At 38.8% G+C, this 15,713-nt stretch overlaps 1 protein-coding gene across 3 annotated transcripts; it reads left to right on the plus strand.

Annotated features, from left to right (window-relative positions):
* Positions 1–975: 975 nt before the first annotated feature.
* tmem39a (transmembrane protein 39A) lies at positions 976–15,691 on the plus strand. 3 transcript variants are annotated; one of them, XM_034108302.1, is made up of 9 exons: positions 976–1,292; positions 7,842–8,055; positions 8,906–9,128; positions 9,711–9,794; positions 9,902–10,056; positions 11,125–11,482; positions 12,112–12,299; positions 12,386–12,506; positions 12,763–15,691. In XM_034108302.1, exons 2-9 carry the CDS (start codon positions 7,943–7,945, stop codon positions 13,000–13,002), a joined length of 1,482 nt encoding a protein of 493 aa, XP_033964193.1. In that variant the 5' UTR covers positions 976–1,292; positions 7,842–7,942; the 3' UTR covers positions 13,003–15,691. The 3 variants fall into 3 exon arrangements, with proteins under 3 accessions (XP_033964193.1, XP_033964202.1, XP_033964212.1); XM_034108311.1 differs by having other exon boundaries at positions 8,909–9,128; XM_034108321.1 differs by having other exon boundaries at positions 8,912–9,128.
* Positions 15,692–15,713: the final 22 nt, after the last annotated feature.

Raw genomic sequence — 15,713 nt, forward strand, 5'->3', positions numbered from 1 at the left:
ACTTTAGTTCTCGAGTGAAAGAATTACATTGGGCAGCTGGTTTGAGTAGAAATCTACTAGATTATACAAGTTATTAATTGTATTGCACTGGATTAGTTTCAGGTGAATGTATCCTATAAACAGGAAACTGAGTGTATACTGTGTTTCGAAACAAAATGTGTTTCTCTTCTTGTAAAGTTATGTTTTGCCCTCATATGTGGAAACAGTAATAAGATCTTGTACTTAAGTAAAAGTAGAAGTAACAGGGTGTAGGAATACTCTGTTACCAGTAACATGTCTGCAATCAACAAGTATTGGCATCATAATAAACTTAAAATACCAAAAGTTAAAGTACTCATGATGCAAATTGGTCTATTTTTGGAATAATAATAATAATAATATATATTTTATGTTTTGAATGTAATTATTGATGCATTAAAGTGTTATCAAAGCTGGTAAAGGTGCAACTAGTATTGATAACTTTGTATACTGCAGGGTAGATTGTGAATTTACTCCAGGTAAACATACATAACAGTTTACATAACTAAAGTTTTATTTAAGTGTTGATTATATTTCACATATTTAATCAAAATCTACAAAGCAATTTAAGATATCAAATTACTTTAGTGGGGTAGAAGTACAAAGTAGCAAAACAAATTAAATGCATAAGGAAAGTACAAGTACCTCAAATTGTGCTTAAGTACAATACATGAGTAAATCTACTTAATTATTTCACACCACTGTTTGCAATATCTTTACTATATGTAAATGCACCACTTATAACAGGCCATTGCATTTCCTTACACTGAAAAGCATACTGTGCATATAAAAAGAGCTCTTTTATAAACATTATAATGTAAATGTGTATACTGCAATACTTCGGTAAAAGTACACTGTTCTTTTGTTAGTTAGAAATATGCTGGTCATAACTCAAATCATTGTTATTTATAATCGGCACTGACTCCAGACCAGCCGTGTGTTTTGTCAAACTGCGACTGTGCAGTGAAGTCGCTTGTCGATGACGTCGCAAAGAGAGGAGGTGCGGGTTTGCCACGTCGGTCTCTGTGCAACGCATTTACACTGTTGCTTCTGAAGCCCGGGGATAACTTTTGAAGCGGTTTATGTGTTGAACCCGGAGAGAAAGCGACCCTCCAGCATCGCCGGTACCGAGGTAGCGCGTCGCCCCAGCAGTGCAGCCCGGGATATTGAAGCTGCAAGGCGGATAAAATGCTCGGTGCTGTCTGGACTCGTCAGGCTGGAAGCCGCACGACTGACTGATGCATCCTCGCTCACTTCACCCCCCCGTGTGTTGTGTGAGTAACTGTGGCTTCACGGACATGTTGTCTTACTATTTTGGCTATAAAAGCTGAAATCTAACAGCTAGATGCAAGCACACAATCTTTATATTAAAGTGCGTTTACAAGTTTCCGCTGTGTGCAAAATGACAACGCTGCTGCCTGATGTCATGATTCAGACAGGCAGCCTTAGTGCATGTCTTAGCAAGTCTCTGCAAAAAAAGAAAAAACGCTTCCTAACAAAGTGTTCCCAAAACAAAGTCAACACTTTCAGCTCAACAAAGCTTTACTTTGAAACACTTTTTACCCACCTTATAGTGTTTGCTTTATAACAGTGGTTGAAGAAGTCGTTTTTAGATCCTTAGTAAAAGTAATATAGTAGACCAATACCACATTATGAAAATACTCAACAAGAAGTAAAGGTCCTGCATATACAACCTTAAATAAGAGCATGAATACATAACATGTATTTAAAGTATGAAAGGCATGTGTCATTTGACTGCTGTATTATGTTTAAGGTTGTGCTAATTGTAATTCCTTTATATGCTGTTGGTTGCTGTTGGCTATGCATCATAAACTACAGTATCATTATTTGATTGTGCCATTGCTGTCTTGTGAGAACCACATATCTATAAGAAGATACACAGCCCTGTTTGTTCAGTATAAGAAGTAGGAGCATTTTCGTAACTCATAAGGGAAAGCTTTATCATTAAGTTAGCAGCAGTTGTGTAAAGTAACTAAGTACATTTAATCAAGTACTGTAAAATATTTAGATACTTGTACTTTTACTTGAGTATTTCCATTTCCAATCGGATTAATAATGTGAAAAAAATCAGACTTTAGTTGCACCTGGAGTACATTCACAATCCTCCTTGCAGTATACAAAGTCATTAAAACTAGTTGCACCTTTACCAGCTTTGATAACACTTTAATGCATCAATAATTATAATCAAAACATATAATTTATATTATTCTGAAATGGACCAATCTGCAGAATGAGTACTTTACTTTTGGTACTTGAAGTATATTTGATGCTAATACTTTTGTACTTTTACTTGAGTAACATTTTGAATGCAGAATGCATGTAACAGAGTATTCCTACACTCTGGTACTTCTACTTTTACTCAAGTACACGATCGGAGTACTGTTTCCACCTCTAGTAAACAACAATCATTCACCATCAACACATCTGGTAATGCCTCATATTCACTGGACAGGAAGGGTAAGATCATTTGCATCTGTAAAGTTACTAAAGCTGTCAGACAAAATTCTCAATTAAAAATAATAATATTTGCATCTATAATGTAATGGAGTAGAAGTCAAACATAACAGAAAATGGAAATGTTTTACAATGAGCCTATCTCCAAGTTGTACTTCTTATATTCCACCACTGCGTGTTAACCTTTTTTAAAAGGCCTTGAATTGAAGGGGAAAAATAGTGCTACACGTCCACATCATTACAAAATACCCTCCTGCAATCTCTCCATGTAAGTTTATTTCTCTAATTCACAGTTCCTGTTTTCACTTTTGAATTTCAACTGTAATTTAGGTCCCCAGTGGCCTTGTGTGAGTGTTGACGTCTGTTTCCTGTTGAAAAATTAGCTTTAATATTGTTTTTAATTGGAGCTTGAACACAGTGGCCACAGAGCATTTATAAGATCATCTCCATCTTGTTTCATATGATGCTAAAGGAAATGTTGAAGCCCTCGGGGGATGATGTTATCTGGCTGAGGTTGATGTTTTGTTGTAGGAGCCTAACACTTGCTGAGCAGTGAGGCTGAGAGAAATGATACAGTATTGTATGTAGTAAAGTTACAGCTACACTAACTTAGATAGGACTTCAGAATTACTTTCATGATAGATCGATTTAAAGCTTTATTCTTTATAAATCAATAGTTGATTTGTGTCGGAGAATAATGAAAAAAAAGGCCATCATAATCTGATTCACAAAACATTTTCATAATTTGAATCCAATAGACATCTTCAAATTGCTTCTTTATCCATAGAAGTGTAAAATCCCCAAATATTCAGTTAACTATCAAATGATATAAAGAAGAGGAGCATATCCTCACACTTAAGAGCCCAGGACGAGAACATGTTTTGGCATTTTTGCAATATTACAAACCGGTTCCCGAAAAAGTCGACCCTTTTTTTTCTGTCGACTGCATGATTCAACACTTTCTCACAAACAAGTTAAAAATGTTTGTTTGTTTTTGTAGGTTATTCCATTAGGTAGTCAATAAAATGTATCTGCAACTGTTTTGATTATCAATATATTGTTTACATTTGCTGTTCCAGTTTCTCCGATGTGAGGATTTGATACTTTCCTAGCTCACATAAGAAAATATATTTTTTATATAATTTGAATGAGTCTTGTTGGAAAGATTTTCAACGTTGTAGAGATAAAACAATTAATTAATGATACAAAAAATATATTCTGCAGATTAATCAGAAATGTAAAAAATACTGCTAGTTGCTGTCTTCGTTTTCTCAGATTATCTTTAAAACATCCCACTGACTGTGCAATTGATCAATGTTCCAATTTTTCCAGACACATTCAAAACATTGTTTTGGTATGTTTTGTTTTTTCTCCAATGATTCAGTTTTGAAAGTTCCCACAACCCAATAATACTTAATTCATAATAACCTGAAACAGAAAAATATTGTATCCTCAGCGCTAGGAGGCTGGAACCGTAGAATAAATTCACCTTGTTTTCACATCCCTTGACTTCAATCAGTTCTTCTTTACTTCTGCACGTCTTTTGGACATGTTTTTGTTGCATGTCATGTCATCATGTAGCTGTTCATAGCCTCCCATACCCGGACCATTAATTGGTCTATGAGTGGGAAATAAGTAAGTGTTTTGAGGATGACACAAAGAGGAAGCTTAATGGTCTTTGTTTTAACGGCGTGTCTGACGTGTCACAGCAGGAGTAATCAAGGTGTTACCGATAACAACATTATTATTATTATTAGGTTAATTTTTCAGAACAACCTGAAAATAATCCTTTGTTGTAGCCCTAATTTAAATGAATATATTGGCTCTTGAATGAACACTTGTTGTGAGTTATTTATTGTAGACATATACCTAGACATTTGTAATTGCCTCTGCAGTGCAAACAGCTGTTGGACTGCACACAAACAGGTCTGGTACTCCAGGTAGTAGATTGGTGAGCGCTCGGGTTAAACAGTTGCCAGTGGTGTTACAGTTACAGGAAGGCTTTTTGGGATGTTTCAGTGATCCGGTATCGGGGTGTCCGCGGGGTCTTAAAAAGTATTAAAAGTTGATAAATCAATTTAGCGAAAATTAAGGCTATTAAAAAGTATTAAACGGCATTTTCCAAGGTATTAAGAAGGTCCACAGCAACGACAACATGAAACACCCTTTTAATTTACTGAAACAACATGTCGGGAAACCCCCTCAAGGTGGCCCCATGCATAGCGTGCCATAAAATGCTGCTTCTTATTTTAAGTTTCGTTGCCTTGCTCCGCTCTGTGGGGGGGGTGGGGGTTTATCTGCTGGTGGACTACCTGAGAGATATACAGCAGGAGAACACACCGTCCACCGCTGAGAATAAACAGAAGGACAACCATGACAACCATGCTCCGGGGTCTTCTTCTCTGCTTTTGGTGTATTTTGTGGCGGCAGCACCGCCACTTACAGGCCTGGCATATGTACTACAGCGTTTCCAGCGGTCTAGTGTTCTCGTGTGAACGGACACGTTTATGAATCGAATGCGTGTGAACGGAAGACTTTTTTGCATTTGCGTATGCGTCCTCGTGGGGCCGGGGTCTAAGCCAAACTATATCCGGTCACAGAGATCTACTATTTTAAAGTAAGGTCAACACATATCGACCCTAAATATAGTCTATATTAAGAACGAGAAAAGTCTTAACATATATATATATATATATATATATATATATATATATATATATATATATATCGTTTTTTGTGAACATATGCCAAATGTGTGAGGGTGATGACGTCAGAGCATCGTCCTATGTGCCGGGCTTAGCCCCGGACAGCCCCAGCCCAATTTAACCACTGGGTATTTGTGAGGGAGCTCCTATATGGCATTACCCCGCTGAAGCTCACCAAAGTTTAATATATTTCATGGTTCAAAGTTTTGTCAATTGTTTTGTTTATTGGTCAAATACTGGTTTCTGAGGAGTTTTACTGGAATGAAAGAGCACAGAGCACAGAAGCAACAAAGCAGCAGACTGCATTAAACCTGATCTTCACAGAGAGGTTGAAGTTCATGTGGAGAGGAGGCTTCAGTCGTCTGTCTGCACTCTGTTTAGTTGTGCTATCTTACAATCAATATAGTAAATGTGAGGTAAAGTGTGTCGTAACCGGTTACAACTCGAAGTTGCGATGAGGTCTTAAAATGTATGGAAAGGGTCTTAAAAGGTATTACATTTGACTTCAGGATTCCTGCATATACCCTGGGTATTAATCGTGGTAAATGGAGCTGCTTCTATGAGGTGAAAAGATGATAGCTAAGTACTACAAGTCATTTTCATTTTGTTTCCCATTTTCACTTTCTGAACTGCTGCTGAAACTAATTCAGTCACGTAGCCTCTTCTCATGGCAGACATTCATTTGTACTAAAGCAGGTGAAGCACAGGTGTATTGTGCATGTTCCTTCACTGATATCGTTAACTTGAATACTTAATCAATTGGATTTATTATTAATGTTAATACATACTACAAATTATATTATGTAGTATACATAATGAAAACTGTGCTTTTCCTGCATTGACAAGTCAAAATGTCAGCCATGGTCTATTCAACAGTCATGCAATACATCCAACCGTAGTTTATGTTGAACTTGTTTGGGAGAGCGGTTCATTCAAATTCAGAGGCTGTAATCTGTAGTGGAGCTGGAGAACAATAGGGTTTATAATGCAACCGCATCCATAAAATCACCATAAAGTTGAACCCTCGTAAAAAAAAAACGGTTATTTGATTGATTAGGGATTCAAAACTCAAATGAATGACTAAGAATTTGTGTATTGAAATGATACTTAATAAAACATTAAAAATAAATGCAGTCTCTGTAATCAATTTGTTACATTAAGTTCCATACAGCCCGTTCAATTCCAGCCGATGACTGTTCTTGCATGTTATACCCAGGGGTGGTTCTAACAATGAATTATTATTTTATTTTTTTAAATATATTTTCTGGTACTCGGTTTGCCAAAAAGATTTTGTTGCTGTAATGTGAGATTGTGCAGACACCCTTATGTAAAGTAGAGATGTAACTGTTCATTGCCTTTTATTTTTATATAAATATGGTGTTAGTGCAAACATTGCACTATAACTTAAGCTGAAGCTAACAGTAATAACTATAAGATCTATCTGAAATAAATAAGTGAAACAAATACCAATAACTGTATTGTATTGTTTTCTTATGCGCAATTACTTCATACTGTCTAGTTCTCTTTTTCGTCCTGCATTTATTGTGCCCCCCTCAGAAAATAACTGGCCCCCCCAGTCAAATTGGTCTAAAACCGCCACTGGTTATACCCTCCTCTAAAATTCTGAAATTAAACTTTAAAAGATGTGTACGCTGCGGAGATAATTTCACGTAAATTAAAAATGCCGTACATTAAAGATTTGAGGTTTCATTTTTTATTTAATGCCATTGTTTACACTGGATTTCACAACTAAATGCACCTAACCCTATTGATGCTACATAAGAATAACAAATAGGTCAGAATATGAGTGGACCCCCACCTCTGCTCAATAGTATCCTGGGGTAAACCCTGGCAGGTTTGTGAAGGCGGAAATAACTTTATTTTTATTTATATAGCACTTTTCAAAACTGCTGACATAGTTCCTGTTTCCTCATTATTGACATAATGGTAATATGTCCATTGACACATTATTAGATTTAATCCAACTGGCAGGATGCCTTTTTTAATAGCGATATTTCATTTCAAGTTTACATCTGGTGTAGGTTTGATAAAGGCTGATCAAAGCAGTGGCAAACAGACCAAACAATGAACGTTAATGTCTTTATGTTTTAAAGTGCAGCAGATTCTCAGATCAAGCTGTTAAGTTGCTGGTTTATTTAAGGAAACCCCTTTTTTAACTTTGTTTCCTACTTTTAATCCAACATTTTTAACAGTGGTGAAATATCTGTTTGGATCTATTTTTCATCAACTTCAGTGACGGCTGAATATCTGTGGTCCTGCAGGCAGATGTCTAACTTACAGGCCATTTTGTTGTACTTAGAATCACAAGTCATGCAACAGTTAACCATTTAATAAACATAAGGGAGAACATAACATTTAACATATTAGAAATAAATAAGTCATTGACAAACTGCAGCATCTGCACAGTGCTCCAATTTTCCTTTCACTCATTAACTTCACAACTGCTCAATTTGTGTGTGAAGTAAACACCACAGGACGGGTCTATACTCAAATTATATTTAATTTGTCTCCGGGGTGCTCTCCTATAAATGTTGATTAGGCCTCAGGTTTGTTGGTTTTACGTCTCTGCGTGACTTGCATTTTTTTAATAATCTGTTGACCGTTTTGTATTTCCCCCCGCAGTGGCCTGACTGTACATGGTGGCTCGTTGAGGAGAAGGGGAGGAGTGCCAGCGGCTGTTGGTTGGTGGGCGGCGTCCGTGGTTGCCAAGGTAACTGGCGACCATGCCAGGAGGTCGCAGGGGTCCCAGCAGACAGCAGCTAAGTCGCTCTGCTCTGCCGTCCCTGCAGACTCTGGTCGGAGGCAACATCAGCAATGGGACAGGCATCAGGAACAGGTGAGCACACACTGTTTTTTATCAGAGGTTATGCTGAATGGAAACTTAAAAACAAAACAGTCTGGAAAGAAAACCCCATTTCACTTTAGGTCTTACCCAGTAAGGCTTTAATGCTCTTTTTTATTGTCCACTTAGATAGAATGTTTGAAGTACTTTATCAGACATGCATTGAGCTAGCCGTATTATCATTTAAAATTATTGTTGACTTACTTGTCATTATTACTAGAGATTAACAGTAACTCCATTAAATTGAACACAACTAAATGTTTTCAGCAATACTTAAAAATGTATTCAAACAGTCTCTGATTCGAGCCGTCAGTGGCCAATCAAAGGCTCTCCTGAAAACGATGCGCTTGCTGCTGCTGAGCCTTTAGTATTTAAAGAGCTCCACCCCAGCATCCACCTGCAGGCTCTGATCCACTTCCACTAAATTGTTATTGTCGTTCCCCTAGGTCTAGGATATCAGAGCCTGGATATCAAACATCAGCTAAACATATTCTTTAATCATATAGTAATCTCTTCCACGTCATTTATATTCCGTTTTAAAGATTACCGTTATTTATAGATTAAGGTCACTAAAATGTTGGGACATTGTTTGGAATTAAAACAAAAATAATTTAAGAATGACAAAGAGATCATTTACATAAAGATGAGTTGTCCATCAAAATAGTTGCGAATGGATTTCTCTGAAAAAATATTAGATTTAATCCTTGTAAAACTGGCATAAGAATAGAGATGAACTTCAAGCCTGAGTCAAGGTTTGAGAATTGGGTGTGATGTGACACAAACATTGTTCTGCACCACACTTTTTGTCTATATGTGTATTTTAGGTGTGGTTGTGTTCCCTCAGGAGCAGTAACGTGGTGGGTCAGTCTGCGCCCCCTATCTCGGCCCTCATTATTCCGGAGCCGGTGCGTCACTCGAGGATCCCCGAGCTGCCGTTGGACAGCAGCCTGCTCTTTGAGTTCCTGCTCTTCCTGTATCTGCTGGTGGCCTTGTTTGTCCAGTACATAAACATCTACAGGACGGTGTGGTGGTACCCGTACAGCCACCCTGCTGCCTCTACCTCGCTCGTAAGAACACATTGGCCAATCAAAGTCATGCTTTTTTCTTTCTTAACTTTGAAAATGTAAAAACAAATCTCAATTTTTCACACGTACATCCAAAGACCGGGCTAATCTTTTTAGTTGAAACCATGTACCATGAATATTAAAAAGATGACTGAAACCTGGAGTACACACCAGCTTGATTTGTTATTGCTTTTCTATTTATTTTTTACTTTTAAGTGACTTCTTTGCTATTGTTTTCTTTATTTTTTTCTCTGTTTCTGTTTATTAGAAATATTCCAACTTTATTTTTCTTTAACCAAACAAAAACTCATTTTTGAATGTGAGCAAGGAACATCTGGGTTAAAAAGAGTTGGAATCAACCTTCCCTCTTTTTTTTTTAAATATGTAAAACATTAACAGTTTGGCAGTAATGACTTCTCTGAATTGGAAAACCAATACAGTTGTTTAGCCACTGCACACAGTTCATAAAAAATTAACAGTATATTGTGCATGTTCAGGTCTAATTTAATATGTACAATTTTTAACAAACAAAAAAAAATTCTCCATGGAAAAATAATGATTGCTTCTTTCTCTATGTTTGAACAGAATTTCCATCTGATGGACTACCACCTGGCTATCTTTATTACAGTCATGTTGGCCAGGAGGCTTGTTTGGACTATCGTTTCAGAGGTAAACACACAACATACAATAAGCAGCAACATTAAATACACATAACCTCTGTGGGAATGAAACCCCCCGGCTGGCTCTCTGGTAACCTGTGGTGGCGTCCTGTGCAGGTGTCTCAGAGCAGCGGCGGATCCCTTCTCCGCTACGTGGTTCTGATCGCAGCGCGGCTCAGCCTGCTGACGCTCTGCGGCTGGGTGCTCTGCTGGACGCTGGTCAACCTCTGCAAGAACCACTCTGTGCTCAACCTCCTCTTCCTGGGATACCCGTGAGTCTTTGATACCCCCTACCATACCCTCTAAAGGCCAGGAAATGCATGTATAAGTTGTGGTCTGACCACGTCTCAAGGCAGAAGAACTTGTAAATACCTGTTCTGAAAGGCTTTAAGTGGATCAAAAGGCCTGCCATCATAAAGAGAAACGGCAATGCATGAGATAAATGGGCAAAACATGGCACTCTCACTTTCTCTACTCAAAGTCATTCATGGTGTTGAAAGAGTTGATGAGTTGAATATATTTTGATGGAGAACTTTGAACTATGCTTGTTTTTGTTGCACTGCTGTTGATGGATTCAAACGCTGATTCTGCTCTACATAAACAAGATCAAAAGCAGTGGCAGGTTTCAAATGTTCATGATGTACAGGGACCACAATACCCCAGCTGGTATATTGACACTTACATGATTAGCAACGTTGTGGGTTATTTTAATTGATGGTGTCTGTGGCATCAAACTCTAAAGGAAATGACTCAACATAATATTTTATTTATTTTCTTTTTGTTTCAATTCTGTGTATGTATCATAGACGGCATGGAGTGCATCTGATACAAAACTTAGCAAACCATGACGTTGCTGTTGTGGTGCAGAAGTGAAAGGAAAAAAAAACCTTCATTTATCAGCATTAAAAACATCCCTAGATAAATCTAAAAATATGTTTCCTTTGGCCACCAAACATTAGATGTTCAGTACAAATAGCCATTAATCAGTTGATTCACAGTGAGCTTGTTGCTACTTTGTCCTTTTTTTATTTCTGCGCTAATGGATCTCGTGGACCCAACCTCTCTTAATGTCTGATTTTACATTATATTAAAAGTACAGTTTTGCAAATCCTATCTCTTTAGTGACCCGAAAATGGCAAATTAAATACAAAAGAAAATGTGTAGAAAATAAAAACGAAAAAGTACATAGGGGTTGTTTGAAATTACAAATAACACACATGTACCTACTTAAACACTCACACATACATAAACTTCATTTTCATCCTGCTGTCAGTTCAAAATACTAAAACTCGCTGCTCTTCTTTTGTCCTTGTTGGCTCCCCGCCCTCCTTCCATTCTAGATTTGGTGTGTACGTCCCTCTTTGCTGTTTCCATCAGGAGGGAGGGAAAAGCCAAACGGCACCAGCTGACAGCGATTACCCCGCAGACCACCAGCAGACAGAGCTCACAGAGACCCCGTTCTTTCGACCACGTGACTTCCTCTTCCTGTTGCGAGAGAACCTCAGAGAGCAGTTTTCCAGTCCCCCGCACATGCCCACACACACCTGCCCTCCACACACACACTCGCACACGCCGGAGTTAATTCGAGCAGAGGTGCAGGAGCTAAAGAGCGACTTCAACCGTAGAATCAAGGAAGTGCTCTTCAACTCTCTGTTCAGTGCTTATTACGTAGCCTTCCTGCCTCTCTGCTTTGTTAAGGTTGGTATCTGTCTTTTTTGTTTTTATTTTATTGAGAATATCAGCATTAAAGTGCAAATTATTTCTGTATCCCCTCCCCATCACATCATGACCCTACATCAGGGGTGTCCAAACTTTTTTCACCGAGGGCCACATACGAAGGGCTGGGCCACTCACTAGAGGTATATTGTCTCACAAGTTCAGATATAAGTTAGAAAAATCAATCAAATGTAGGTAAATGATGCTTGTGAGTGTTGGCAGATGATCCCTTAAAACAGAAGCCTCAGATTGATCATAATAAGGAGAAATAGGAAGGGTGTATTTCAAGCTTTTTTCTTATCAACTAACATTTGTTAGAACATGTTTCCAACTTTAATTGACTGAATTTATTTGAAAAGTGGTCTTACACATGAATACTACTGTGTAATATATTTTTACATTTAAGAAGTAGAGTATAAGACCAGCACAAGTTTCATTTGTGGGCCATATTCCATTATACTTTTTTTATTTGCTGAGGGCCGATTAAAAAATGGTCAGCGTGCCGCATTTGGCCCCCGGGCCGTAGTTTGGACACCCCTGCCCTATATTTTACCCAGTTTCTTGCTGTAAAATAGTAAATATACTGTTCCTTTTCCCATTAACTCCAACAGAGCACGCAGTACTATGACATGCGCTGGTCCTGTGAGCATCTGATCATGGTGTGGATCAATGCGTTTGTGATGCTGATGAGTCAGCTGCTGCCGCCCAGCTACTGCGACCTGCTGCATCGCTCGGCCGCTCACCTGGGCCGCTGGCAGAAACTGGAGCACGGCTCGTACAGCAACGCTCCTCAGCATGTGTGAGTGGAGAATCGTAAACACATTAGACACAGATTTTCAAATTGACTGTCAATGGTGCATGTATAACTTTTGATATATTTTGCAGGTGGTCAGAAAGTACCATTTGGCCTCAGGGGGTGTTGGTACGACACAGTCGATCGCTGTATAAGGCAGTCGGAACCTATAATGTTGCTCTGCCCTCTGATGTTTCACATGCAAGGTTTTATGTGAGTATCTGTTCTTTTTATTATAATGACGGATGGATTAACCTGTAAAATATTAAATTAGAAGAGAAGTACACTTGCAGTACTATACAAAAGTACTACACAGCGGAATAATCAGTTTCCTTCTACCTCTGAAAGCATATTCTATATTGCATATTGCATTAAAGAAAGATGGTTCACATCCTGCATATTAAGTGCTTTGACCTTTCTATATGCATTGTCATTTATCTTCTTATCTTCCTCTCTGTTGGTCTTCCAGTTCCTGTTCCACAAGCCCTTGCGGATCCTGAACCTGCTGATCTGGATCGAGTCCAGTGTGGTTTTGTACCAGTTATACTCTCTGCTGCGCTCCGAGCGCTGGAACCACACTTTGTCTCTGGGCCTTATTCTCTTCTGCAACTACTATGTCCTTTTTAAACTGCTGCGAGATCGCATCGTGCTGGGCAAAGCCTACTCCTACCCAGTGTCCTCCAACAGTTTGGGGCTCAAGGTGCAGTGATCCTCCACGTATTCTTGTTGTGGAGGCGAGACGGGTGGGGGTCTGGAAAAGGACCGGAGGGTTGATCCGCACTCACGCTTGGAGGATGAGGGACAGACTGTGAACTCGTAACCATGTTTTGATATGGTTCTATTTGTAATGCAATGTTTATATACCTATTTAAAAGAATATTTTTATTTTGTATACTATTTCGAGTTACGCCGGGCATTAGCATGTTGTGTTATGTTGTTGCTAGGCGACAGGGAAGTCAGGGAATGCCAGGAGGTGACTTTCACCAAAGATATTTTAAGTGCAGGTGGCCAATCACAGAGCAAGCCTGGCCTCTGACAGTCAGTCGAACAGACGAGCCACTCAGAGCAGTGGAAGGAGTTGTGCCTCAGATCCTGACTCATATCTGTCCATCAAGTGTGAGGCAACAGCACAGTTAGCGCAAAGATGGCAAAAAGGCAGAAATGTATTAAATGTCTCGCCTGGTTAAACCGATAGTAACAGAATCTGCCTTCTGGCACCTCTAAAACTCACTCATCAGCACGTACGTCTCCTTTGTTTAATAAGAACAAATATGTAAGCGTAAAAACAACAGCGCCAGACTATTTATTGGCTTTGAGCAGTTGCCAGGCAACCACAGATATTTGTCTTGTCATTTTCACACATTTGAATGAATTAAACAAAGGAGATTGAATGTGTTTATTAGTTTGTAACCTTTAGCCAGTCTTGCTGTTTCCCACCGTTTCCAGTCTTTGTGCTAAGCTAACCTGCTGAATCAAAGTGTGGCTCCAAACAGAGCCTCAGTGTGGATTTGAACCACCAAGTAGAATAAAACATTGGTACAACCTTCAGATGAGTCTATAGGGAAAACACCTTAGGTACTCTGATCCACTTCCTCTGCAGAGATGGCGGTATTCTTCCTCAATCACATTAGGTACTTTGTTTTTCACACTCAGTATCTGCTTCTTTCATTTCATTGGCTATCTGGAAGGCAGTTACAGCACCAGTCTTTACAAACGTACACCCGAGTGTCAAGGTGTGTGTGGGGGTGGAAATACTATTGGCATCTGTAAATTAAAAGCACACCCACAAATTATTTCAGAAAACAGCTTAACCCTTACTGTTTTTTCTTGTCATATGGCCCTGCCTGCTCTGGGTGTTCCTTAAGAAGTGTTAACTTTGCAGGGCTGCTGCTGCTGTACCCAGATGAGGATTAAAGTCAACTTGCTGATGCCTGACTGACTACCCTTTTGACATGCTGAAAAGTTCTCAATGACTAAGTAATTTGTGTTAAAGGTGATCCAGTCAATGTTTTCGATTTGGTGCCTCAATGCTTAAACCATAATGGTATTGGGACCATATCGCAATAGGGTCTTTGTGGATTGGATGTAGATAAAGGAACACATGTGGCTAATAAAGATTTCTGTTGGTACGTCCTAGGACCTAACATTTCTCACTCTGCAAATATATCATATTGTCATCGTGCTCTCATGGATTTGACAGCAGAGGGTGTTCTTGTAGTGACCTTTCCATGGGTGATGAAGAGAGACTGTATGCGTCACATCATTACCAGTTTATGTATTCTAAGTTACCGGTATGGTGTTTAAAACCGGTTGCCTTGCATGCTGTTGCCTTTTCTGTTAAGTCACATTTGGCGAACATCCTTTTACTCCAAAGTATGTTTCTCTTTATGAGCCTCCTCTCATTCCCCGTCTCTAACTCAGTCAAAAACTAAAAGCAGTACTAAGTAGGCTGTTCAGTATTCTGATAGAAATCAACAGAAAAAAGTTTTTTCCTTTCCTGTGGTTCAAATCTAAGTAGAAAATCAAAAGATCGATGTTTCCTGTGAGGTTGTGAATCTCACATTGACTGCTTCAGTCAAGTTTCATGTTGAGTGTAAATGAGATGGAGGCAACTACTGTTGAGATGAACCAGTGTGTACTTGTCTGGATCACCGGTGCTGCTCTGTGTCTCGATGAGTTTGACGATTTGTTTTTCTTATACACAAATGCCATACATGTGCCCATTACTATGCTTATTCTGCACATCCAGCCCTTAAATCCTCTCCTGTGTTTCTGCTTTATTTTGCAGTCATTTTCCACTTGAATGTAGCAAATGTTTCTTGAGTTGGCAGGTATTTAAGGGTAGTAGCACCAGCCTCCGATTGAGAACCATCACATCAATTTCAGTTTTTTAATGGGTGTACTTGTATCACCCTTATCTCAGTAACACAGAGGGAAGACATTTTTAAGTTTGATTGAAATCTTGTTCTTGAATGTTAAGTCTTTGCTCAAGTTTGACACATTCTTTGTTTTTTAAGAAACCTATAACACCACAACTGAAGAAGAGGAATAAGATTTGGAAATATTTTAGGTCTTATAAGAGCTTGACCACATTGCCCCAAAGTGTATTTGGTGTTTCTTCAGCTTATAGGAAACTTGAAAACAGGTTTTTATTAAAACTGAAGCTGATGATATGTTTTTCGTATACAGCTATGAAAGTTGTCAAATTTGCGGTTAGTTTTCCATGTGCCATATCCCCGGATTCAGTTTCAACCTGGTTGAACCTGTTGTTGAATGTGTTACTGCTGGAGAAGTCATTGGAGCTGGTCCTCATATTTCGGCTTTTTACTCTGTCTAGTTTCCCCACATGATTTCTGAAAATGCCTTTTGACATCCAAAATAAAACATGTTTAAAATAATCGTGTTGTATGAGGGACATGT

The sequence above is a fragment of the Pseudochaenichthys georgianus genome, chromosome 3 (assembly GCF_902827115.2).
Source record: "Pseudochaenichthys georgianus chromosome 3, fPseGeo1.2, whole genome shotgun sequence".
Taxonomy (NCBI): Eukaryota; Metazoa; Chordata; class Actinopteri; order Perciformes; family Channichthyidae; genus Pseudochaenichthys; species Pseudochaenichthys georgianus.

What these genes read in the sequence shown, in the direction of transcription:
- tmem39a (XM_034108302.1), top strand. Translation starts at nt 7,943, where the DNA reads ATGCCAGGAGGTCGCAGGGGTCCCAGCAGACAGCAGCTAAGTCGCTCT. An exon ending in TTTGGACTATCGTTTCAGAG is followed by an intron (nt 9,795 to 9,901) that starts GTAAACACACAA and finishes CGTCCTGTGCAG; the next exon opens with GTGTCTCAGAGCAGCGGCGG. An exon ending in TGCCTCTCTGCTTTGTTAAG is followed by an intron (nt 11,483 to 12,111) that starts GTTGGTATCTGT and finishes TAACTCCAACAG; the next exon opens with AGCACGCAGTACTATGACAT.